Genomic DNA, 10229 nt, shown 5'->3' with positions numbered 1-10229 from the left:
CCGCATGTGGGCACGCGCATGACGCCGCGACATCGCGTCAGGATCTGCGTGACATTGTCGCGCTCCTTGCGTTCCTGATCAGCACTAGATTCGGACCTCTTCATTTAGCCCGAGTACTGTAGTTAATAATGACTCACCGTGCTGCCGCACACTTAGGTTTCTCGACACGAGCTTCGGTCGATGTTTCCATCTCACTGAAGCTCACAAATTCTTCCTTACTGCCCCTTGTACCGTACATATGCTCACCTCCTGTAGAGCGACCGGACGCCATTAGATACAACTTCGCTCGTTCCTCGTTGAGACACGTCTGGCCTATCATATACGATCTACTCACATGGCTGCTGTGACATCAGACGATGAGGATATCGTAGGGGGCTTGTAGTGCGTAGATGCTGTGGTGGGTTTTCCTTGATGCTTACTATATGTCTCTACAAGTAGAGGGATAGGATACTGCCGAGTTTGTGCTTGATTGTGGTAGTAAGAGGGAGAAGAATGTAGAGTGCGCCGCGCGGCCAGAGGATGCAGTCACATGATCAAATCTAGTTCGTGTATGGAGACAAGGTGTCCAGCATATATGACGAATTGTTGTGTCCAGTGGAACTTATGACGTGCATGAAGCATCCGCGTCATGCAACACCGGAGTGTGATCAGACAAAATAGCCGCCATTTTCACTGGGAATGACGTTTGATGTGACGGGCCTAGATAAGGGATGTATCGCTCAGATCTGCACCGCTCTACTCAGTTGGACGAGACAAGCCCCGTTCTGCCTCGTTCCGCTCAGATGCACTTTTGACTGGGCATCAATAGTCAATGACTATGGCAAGTCATTGACTAGTCATTGACTCGCACATCACTGCCGGGGAGGCACAGTACGTACATTCTGCTGCATATCCAACATCGATCTATCCATTCTTCCCCGCTTAATAGAGTCGTCAATCTGATACGTATTAGCAGCGCCTTGTATTTTCACGTTTGCATAGATTCACCTCCGTATTCGGCTACAATAGCTTGTCTCCGCCGGCTCGAGCCCCTCGAAGCCACGTTCCCGCTCGTACACTAGCTGCCCGCCCACATATGTTCGCGCGACCTGTCCCTTCAACGTGCGGCCCTCGTATGCCGACAGCTTATTCTGAAAGTTCAGCCCCTCGCGCGTCACCTCATCGCCGTCAGCTGCCCTTCCAGACCATTTGAAACACTATGCACGGTGGACTCCGCCTCCGGGTCCCACACCACTACGTCTGCGTCGTATCCCACCGCCAACCGGCCCTTCCTATCCACGCAGTCGATCGTGCCGTCCTCCAGCGCCGCCCACAACGCCGCCCGGTTCTCCGCGCCGCGCACCGGCGGGCAGCACTTGAACTCGGGGTGCCCCGCGGGGATGTCGTCCGCCGCGAGCGCGAGGTAGTGGAAGCACGTCTCGGCTGTGAGCGGGCGCCCGGCCGCCTTGGCTGCGCGCACGAGCGGGAGGGCGGCGGAGAGGTGCACGATGCGCAGGCGGAGGGACGAAAAACGCGCGTGGCACATCCCCCACAGAGTCCACGACCTTCCCACAAAATTCAAGAAGCCCCTCGTCCCAGGCAAAATCCAGCAGATCCTCTGCACAGGCAATATCTGCGACCGCGAGACCTACGAGTACCTCCGCACCGTCTCCCCCGACGTCAACGTCGCCCGAGGTGACTACGACGAGGTGCGGCCCGTCTCCGTCGGTGCCCCAGACGTCCGCTGTCCATCACCGTGACGCACGCGCCCATCAAGATCGGGGTCATCCATGGGCACCAGTGTATCCCCACGGGCGACCTCGACTCGCTCAGCGCCATCGCGCGCCAGCTCGACGTCGACGTGCTCGTCTCAGGCCATACACACACGTGCGTGCGTCCCCTCGCTTGAGGTCGTCCCGCGGGTGCTGAAGTCACCCCGAATGGCACCTCGCCGCTCCCGCCACCTGAACAGCTTCCAAGCAGTCGAGTACGACGGCCGCTTTTCGTGAACCCCGGCTCTGCAAGCGGCGCATGGGTTGGCACCGTTAGCGGGTGCGTGTACTCTTCTCTCATCCGTACTTCGCCTCCCGCTTCCGTGCCTACTCGTTCCTCGAGCTCCCCGCCTACACATCGCGTTACATATGGCAGACGTTTTCTCGCAGCGACCCCATCTCTTCCTTCGCGCTAATGGTCATCTAGGGCCTAGTTGTGGTTACGTACGTATACTACCTGATTGAGGGCGAGGTGCGCGTCGAGAAGATCGAGTACCGCAAGGACCTCGAGGCCATTGAGGACGTGCCGCGCAGTACAGTCATGCCGCAGAACATCCCCACCAGTCCGGCGGCAGCGCAAATGCAGGGCGTGTGGTAAGGCTGGAGAATCGTGTTCTTGGAAACTGGCCGGCTCGGTGGGCTTATGCTCGTAGACGTGAGTGGTATGGTGCTTTGTACAGTATGTGGTGCGTCCTTCGTCATATCCTCTTGCATTCCGGGGGACTAAATGGTAATTCTTTTTAGCTTTTGGACATGTAGCTTTATATCATTGTACTTTTCAAACAAAACGGTCTGATTTGTGACTCCTGCATTCGTGCGGTTATCTAGCATAGCTTCTAAATTGATATCAAAGTACAATGCTGTAGGCTTCTTCAGGACGTGTGGCGCGAACGCGCATGATTGGTGCGTTCGCGAGACGTTTCTAGCTGTGCCCTTAAAATTTTATGTCGCGAGCAGGCTGTGCGTCCCTGCGGCGGATATTCTTACTGTGCGGGATCCGTATATCCACTAAAGCCGCGTTTGCAATGGTGCCCCAAGCCGGGCAATCCGTAAATCGGCGCGCCGTGCCTCTGAGCGGAAGGGCGGGGGCGGTCATAGTGTGACACACCGTCAAGATATAGCTGGGTTATCTTCCGACGTCTCTCAGTCGCAATGAAGAAACAGCGCCTGCTTGAATTCCTACTGATATCTCGGGAACGTTGGTCATGATACACCTGTGGACCGTCGCAGCGGCGAATTGTTTCCGATACCTGCGCACTGGCAGTCATCTAGCAATGAGGCTCGCGGCGCATTGCATCACGAGTGGGACATGTTTGCATCCTCCACATACCAGGATAATGAGCCGCGATTCATCTGCGTAATAGTTACAGTGCCTTAATCTATGACACCTCATTGACATGACATTCAGGCGCTCGCTAACATCTCCTCGGGAAAGTGCACTACAATGACACGGCCATTCCACAACCCCAGTGCGAGGTAGTTGCGACATATGGCACACGCACGGGCTTCCAATTCTTTCGGGAGCTTCCATACCATCTGGCCTCCCCTGGATAATACTCCTGTACTGATATCAAACTCCAAACCAAGTGACAAGTCCTCGAAAATCTGCTTATACGGGTTAAATTGCAAATTGAATAGCGACTCTTGAGGCACTGTCTCCAGTTGAGACGTGTGATCCAAGCTCGATAGCGACTCGTCGTCGTCGCCGGGTAGTAGGTCGATGGGTAAACCGAAGGAAGATAGAAGTGAGGAGCCTGCAGTATCGGGCCTAGCTTCGTCGTCGTACGGATTCATTATCAATTCTTTTCCTGAACCTGTGGACCACACTTTGGTTTCCGTGGGATCATAATCCCGCCATGAAATGACCCGCGACCCGCCTGCGAAAAAGGACACTCTGTGCGGAGGCCGGTGATGCCGTGGAGATTTCCAGACATAATCACTGCTTTCGCGAGTATCCCAAACATGTATCGAGTCTAGGGGTGCAGCGGACACCAGCTGTGAACTCTCCCCGTCGCAAGAGAAGGCCGCCGCACTAGCCGGATTGAAATGGTCTATAAGATCCGGCCCATGTGCTTTGCCTGTAGAAGTCTCGAGAATGCGAATTGTGCCATCAGCCAGGCCTGCGATGAGCTTTGTATTGTTCGATGAAAAGGCCAAGGGCTCGAAATCGTTCACTGTTTCGGTGGTCGACCATCGAGCCACTTCTTCACGTAGGTCCCAAGTGATAATCCTGCCATCTGCAGCACTTGAGAGAAGAGTAGTGCAGTCTATGCATTTCACTAGTGTTACTGCACTGATGTGCCCGTAGAGTTCTCGCAATCGATTTCCGCTCGCCACATCCCAGAGACATATACCACCGGCTGCGGTCCCAGATGTAGACAGGTACAAATATAGCGAGGGTACACAGAGGCTGGGGATGGTGGAGCGTCCTAAGGTACGGCGGAGGAGTGTCCCAAGGAGGGTAGGCGGGCGTCTAACCCGCCTCGAGGGTGTGATCAGGCACATTGTGAGAACGACGCCGGAAAGACCGCCGGCAGACAACGTCCTCGATGGACAGGGATCAATGGGTGATTAGGTTACAAACCGATGGGGCTACCTACGGCGCGCGACGCCTACATAAGTCCTATTCCCACACCGGCGCACGACCACGTGACCCGGGCCGGCAGCGACGCTTGCCTGACATACCCAAAAGTCAACACACATGCCTATATCCATATCGGGATATAGGCCCTGATCTCCCCCTGGGGATGGTGTTCATTAGACCCATTTCCCACCGCCCCGATGGGGGTCTACTAGATACCTCCAGGACCTGCCCTAGGTGGCACATCGAGCGAAGCGCATAGTGGAAGAGATCCAGACGTCGAACTGTCGAGGGCGAGCAAAGAGACAAGCGAGGATTCACGAACAAAAGGGGTGCCGATACTGGTGTTGATTCGACGAGACTACACAGCATACGCACGCCAGGTTTATGGACGAGCCGGTAACTACATTGAGACCGTAGTGTACCTGTGCATATGGAGATAGTGATCTAAAACAGGGGGAGAGCAGGAGAGGGATATTACCGTAACAGGAACCAGCGCAGCGCGCGTGCACGCTCGTGATACAAACAAATCGCTATCTACGAATGGTAAGTAATAGTCCGTTTTGTACTACAATGACCGTGTAGTGGTATTGACCACTACAACCTCCTTGGGGACAGTGGCTGCACAGGAGGCGCCACCGCCATGGTTGGAGCATGCGCTAGAACATGCAATTGGACCACTTCGCAACGACATTACGAACATTCGTAATGATTTTGCAAACATGTAGAATGACATCACGAACATGAAGAATGACATGAATACATTGACTGCTAAAGTGAACACGCGGCAATTGATGGATATGTGCTCATTATGTAATTCTTTGAGCGGTGTGCGGACAATGCTGCATATGCTCAGTTATCAACCGTGGCGCGAAATCCAGCGCAGAAACCGAGCTCAAATCCGCACTGGAATACGTACCGTGAACCCCCCTAATGTTATAACCAGGATGCCCACTTTCAATAGCTAATTGACCTCAGTCGCCAATCTCATGCGGGAGTGTATAGCAAGTCTCGGTGTCTGCCGGCTTTTGCCTGACAGAACACCAGGAGAAAAACATATATTAATATAGCACAAATGTATCTGGTTCGCGAGTATGGCTACCGCTACAGATGCTACAGAATCGAGGATGATGATGGCAGGTAGCTCAAGTAATATATGCTGTACGCTGATGGGAAGCTGGAGTCAGCGTGCGAGTGCGCTTGCGAGCCTTAAAACATACATGGCGGGAAGCTGGAGGTAAGACAGGAGAGTGCGCTCAACCCGCGTGCCGAACAGTAAGAGCATCGCGACACTCAGAGTCAATTTCCTTTCAGGGCACATCTGCCCTCGGCTGACCGATCGAGTAGGATACGCTTATAACCTGGTGGGCTGGCTAGGGGCTGGAGAGCGCCCTCTCCCATTCCCCTCCAGTTTCCCACCAGGTACATACTGTAGATGTTTCATTGGCGACGCTGGTATATTACTCGTGACTACACGCCGTCCACACCCTACGTACTTGTGCCATACTCTCGATACAGATGTCCCTAATAATAATACATCCCTTTTTACTGGTGTCCATCAGGCGAAAGCCGGAGGACACCTAGCCCTGCTAAAGAAGTTTCTTGCGCGAGACCCAAATGACCGACGCCGATTAGACTTGCATAAACTGCTTTTAGACCCGATGAAATCTACGAGCGCCCCATAACCGTAAATTGCCGGCTGGCAGAGAGTTACCCATTTTGCGCAGGTCATTCCGAAACGCGTGACCGTGGGACTCTGGTTTACGCGCATGACCCAATGTTCAACACCTGGACTAAGTAGTACTTGCTTTATCTACATCCATCATGCCCGTTCCACCGGCACTGTCTCGCCCATATCGGAGGCCATCTCCTCCACAAAACCCTCCTACTGACGTCGATCTCGCTCGGGCAACCCATTTCGAGATGTCTTGTACGATGGCTTTTGGTAAGCACTATCGAATATACCAGCCGATACGATTCTCATCTTTAGCAGGCAGTGGAGATCTTGACGCTGCTCAAGTCTCTGCAGCTGTCTTGTATAAACAAGCTGTCATAAACTCCGCGGCCCCGAATATGAGTGCGTTGTTGATGAAGCTACTTTAAATTGCCTGACCTCCTTGGGGACAGTGGCTGCACAGCAGGCACCACCGCCGTGGCTTGCTCATATGCTAGAACAAGCGCTAGAAAACGCAATTGGGCCTCTTCGCAATGATATAACGACCATGAAGAATGATATCGCGGTCACGAAGAATGATATCGCAGTCATGAAGAATGATATCGCGGTCACGAAGAATGATATCGCGGTCATGAAGAATGATATCGCGGTCACGAAGAACGACGTCAATACATTGGCAGGCAGAGTGGACAGGTTGAGTACAGACATGACCACAGTCAAAGATGATATCCGAGTCATCAAACAACGACAAGCAGATGCGCAACGATGTGCAGCACGTGTATGCCACAATTTCGTAACAACTTCAGGCATTCTAAATAACTCATCTGTTACAAGGCGTACAATCGGCAGGTTCAGCTGGGTGATCGTAGTCCATTCGAAGAAGTGCCTTGGAGAAATGGAACTTACCCATGGGGATTCATGTTCCATGTATGTTTAATCTCGTTATGGATGAGCCGCGATTCATGATCTTCTGGCAGAACCAACCCTTGCCTGAATTGACCTCAACCGATGTGGTACGCGCTTTGGACAACCGGCAATCTAAAAAGTACTACTCAGGGTACTACCCTGGGGTGAATGTTCCGGATGATCGCATTGAGCGCAACAAAGCCATCCTGATCGCAATCGGTGTTCCAGCCATGGTCGCTGAGATCGCAGCCGGTGAGATGTAGTGGACCAGATTATGTTATCGGATGGTATGGAATGTCTGCTGTGATTATGCTTTTGCTTTGAGGTGTTGGACTACTTGCATGAGGAATGGTGTAATCATAATTTAGTATGGCATGAAACCAGCCAGCTGCGATAAAATGCGCTTCAGGTGTACTAGTTGCAGTTGTATGCATTCCCAAGTGCGTCGCCAGATTGAACAAATTTTCTACTACGCTGGTATTGGGACTCGGCAAACACTTTCTCTCGATTATGAGGGGTGATGCATAGGGAATGAAGCGACATACAATAATTATCGAGCGAGAGAACGGACGCGATTCTGCAGAGCGAGACGGACGACGGGAAACGGAGAAGCAGGGAGCGACAGACGATGAGCGTAGATGAGAGTGAAACGACAACGCGCGGTGCAATGCAAGACACGCATGAGAGATAGCGGCGCGGAAGAAAAAGAGGGAGAGGGGGTGATATAGTGGAGAACAAGGAGGAGATAATCGACACCGGTATGACACATGGACCCATGGCGATCCAGATTATGTACAAGAAGCACGTCTTCGTCTTCAATTTCATAGTCCATTGCCTTGCCCTCTTCCCGACAGTCCTCCTTCCGTACATCCAACGAGGGGCAAACGATGTTGCGATCGTAGCCACTTACTTCTTGCCAAGGCTCAAGGTGCGCATCGACTCCTCGAGCAGGTCGGTGATGTTGATGGGGCACATCCTCTCGCACGAGGACGTCTGCGAAGTCTGCGGAGGTCGCACGGAGGCCGGCTGCGGCACTGCAGCGCGGTTTGCCTGTGCTTGTGGCTCGACATCGACGACACGGAGGACAGCGCTTCCCTCCATGACCCGGCGGACCTTGTCTGCATCGAACTCTTGAGGAGCGCGACGACCGCTTGCTGCGACGCCCGATGGGCGCGCGGCAAACGCATCCCAGAAGGCAGAGCCAAGCTTGCGCACAAGTGTCTGCGACGCCATCGACGCGAGCATGGCTTGTTGAGGCGTCGGCGTCGGCTGGCTCTTGGGTTGATTTGCGGTGACATTGTGGGTGGAAGACGAGAAGACGGAGGACGTCGGATGTGAGTTCGTGGCAGCCTTGCCAGACAAGACTGCAGAGGTGGCTGGGCCTTGCTTGGAGAAAAAGTGAGGCCGCAGGCCGCTTGCGAGACCGCTTGGGCTCGAGAGGGGGCTGGGACTGGGACTGGCATGCGATTGGTGCTGCTGTTGCTGCTGATGGGCGTGATGGTTGCGGAACTGTTGCTGAACAGCCACGTTGCGCCAAAGCTGCATGCGGTACCTGCCAGAACATGAGTAAGACCATAGTCCAATGCCATGATCATACAGAACGTACGCATCGAGTAGGTTCATGTTGAACGCGTTCATCTCCATGAATGAGTCCAGCCCACCAACTTGTTGCGGCTGCTGCTCCTTGCTCTTGTCTGTTCCATGGAAAGCCGCGTTGAGGATTGGGTTAATGTTCTCCTGGAGCGACGGGCTCTTTCGGCCGTTCTTAGCGCCCACAAGCGCCTTGCCAGACAACACACTACCCCATTCGGGCACCAGAGTTGTGTGAACGGGAGTGAAGCCACCGAAGCCACCAATTCCGCCAGCAGATGCACCACCCCAGAAGCCCCGTGCACCTAGCCGTGGCGACGTCGGGAGGTCCTTCTGAGTGTTCGGAGTAAGCAACGGGCTCTTGGGAGCCGCAGGGGCAGGCGAGCTAGAGTTCGACGAGCTCGCGGCGAAGACAGAAGCGGGAATTGCAGGAAGAGGTGCAGGAGGAGGGAGGATAGGAGTATCAGGACGACCACGGCCCTCAAGAAGCGCCTTCTTCAAGGCGCTAATTTCTTGGCGCAGAGCAACGTTTTCCGACTTTGTACTTCCGAGCTCTGTTCGGATGGCGTCGATGAGGCGGTCCCGCTCGGCGATGTCACCTTCCAGGGTCGTAATGTATTCTATATCATGACAATGATTAGTTTATTTTTACTGATCACAGCTGGGCGCCCGATAGCAGATGCTGATTCATGCGTGGACAAGAGAGCAATTGCTGCAGCCCTGTCATTCAAGGCAGCAGCAAACGCTCCGCACAGGTAACAATCACACACGTTGCAATGAAGAGGATACGGATGTCTTTGGTACGAACCCTTTCGTCTTACTCGAAAATTCCTTGCGCTGATCTTGTTTCGCAGCTGACGCTTCTCCTTGCTCGACATCTTCTTGTATTCTTCAGGGCTCGGTCGCCAATCGTCGGGCTCGCTTGACGTCGTCGAGAGCATATTCGATGGCCTGTTCTCCTTCTTCTCGCTTCCGGCTCGCTTGACGACCCCGCCCGACTGGACTGTGCCCTTTCGGTTGGCTTTTCCCCTCCCACCTACCTTGAAGGGGGCGATGGAGGAATCCTGGACGTCGGGCGAATCCTCGCGCTCGGCTTCCTCCTCCTCCTCGTTTTCGTCCTCCGCATCGTCGCCGAACTCGCTCATCGGCTGCGATTGCGCCGGAGTGTTCACGAGCTGTGGGTCGATGCTGTCGGGTGACGAGCCCGAGGACGAGCTCGCATTGCCCGATCCGCCTCCCGAGTTGCATATCTGCGCCGCAGCGGTGGAGAAGGCGCCGAAAAAGTCGAAACCTGGCGCTGCCAGTGGCGCCGGGAGGTCAATCTTAGAGAAGTCATCGTCCAGCGAGAAGTCGTAAAATGGGCTCGGCTGCATTGCTGAGTCGAGGAGGGGGTTGGGGGGTGTCGGAGGAAGCGTCGAAAAAGTGTTGGAAGGCGAAGAGTCCGAGCGAGGCGATCCACTTGAATTTGTAGCGGCATCGGATGGGCCAGCGAGAAGGTCCATGTTGAAGTAGTCCTCAAAAGCTGAGGACATCGAGATACCCGACTGTAACGGATTGTCGACGAGCATGGCGGCGGCGGTCGCGGCGGTCGTGGTGGTGGATGAGGTGAGAGTTGGATTGAGCCGCACCGCAACTCTCCCGCAGCTCCTGGCGTATCATCTGCTTATGTAATAGCCTACATTGGGCGTGACAGGTGATGCCTCAGGTACTCGGAACGCTAGGGATA

The 10229-nt window shown here is 54.2% G+C and overlaps 3 protein-coding genes across 3 annotated transcripts; 1 reads left to right on the top strand and 2 right to left on the bottom strand.

The window, feature by feature from the left end:
* Window positions 1-983: 983 nt before the first annotated feature.
* POSPLADRAFT_1033288 (hypothetical protein) lies at window positions 984-4977 on the bottom strand (the record flags this gene model as incomplete). Its single annotated transcript, XM_024476921.1, has 9 exons — window positions 984-1171; window positions 1198-1597; window positions 1745-1828; window positions 1867-2163; window positions 2200-2495; window positions 2860-2965; window positions 3082-3104; window positions 3254-3996; window positions 4937-4977. The coding sequence occupies 9 exons, from the start codon at window positions 4975-4977 to the stop codon at window positions 984-986; spliced, it is 2178 nt and encodes a 725-aa protein (XP_024340578.1).
* A 1179-nt stretch (window positions 4978-6156) lies between these two features.
* POSPLADRAFT_1074146 (hypothetical protein) lies at window positions 6157-7292 on the top strand (the record flags this gene model as incomplete). Its single annotated transcript, XM_024482670.1, has 5 exons — window positions 6157-6277; window positions 6326-6409; window positions 6460-6785; window positions 6842-6934; window positions 6985-7292. The coding sequence occupies 5 exons, from the start codon at window positions 6157-6159 to the stop codon at window positions 7174-7176; spliced, it is 816 nt and encodes a 271-aa protein (XP_024340577.1). The 3' UTR covers window positions 7177-7292.
* Window positions 7293-7325: 33 nt separating this feature from the next.
* POSPLADRAFT_1074145 (hypothetical protein) lies at window positions 7326-10097 on the bottom strand. Its single transcript, XM_024482669.1, has 3 exons — window positions 9312-10097; window positions 8520-9123; window positions 7326-8465 (listed from the first exon to the last, which is right to left on the bottom strand). Exons 1-3 carry the CDS (start codon window positions 10069-10071, stop codon window positions 7820-7822), a joined length of 2010 nt encoding a protein of 669 aa, XP_024340576.1. The 5' UTR covers window positions 10072-10097; the 3' UTR covers window positions 7326-7819.
* Between the last annotated feature and the right edge of the window lie 132 nt (window positions 10098-10229).

This window comes from Postia placenta, assembly GCF_002117355.1.
Source record: "Postia placenta MAD-698-R-SB12 unplaced genomic scaffold POSPLAscaffold_5, whole genome shotgun sequence".
NCBI classification, from domain to species: domain Eukaryota; kingdom Fungi; phylum Basidiomycota; class Agaricomycetes; order Polyporales; family Adustoporiaceae; genus Rhodonia; species Rhodonia placenta.
Note: the sequence above shows the minus strand (reverse complement) of the source record. Positions and strands in the feature narration are given on the sequence as shown.

What these genes read in the sequence shown, in the direction of transcription:
- POSPLADRAFT_1074145 (XM_024482669.1), bottom strand. Translation starts at nt 10,071, where the DNA reads ATGCTCGTCGACAATCCGTTACAGTCGGGTATCTCGATGTCCTCAGCT. An exon ending in TTTTCGAGTAAGACGAAAGG is followed by an intron (nt 9,124 to 9,311) that starts GTTCGTACCAAA and finishes GTCATGATATAG; the next exon opens with AATACATTACGACCCTGGAA. An exon ending in AACATGAACCTACTCGATGC is followed by an intron (nt 8,466 to 8,519) that starts GTACGTTCTGTA and finishes ATGTTCTGGCAG; the next exon opens with GTACCGCATGCAGCTTTGGC.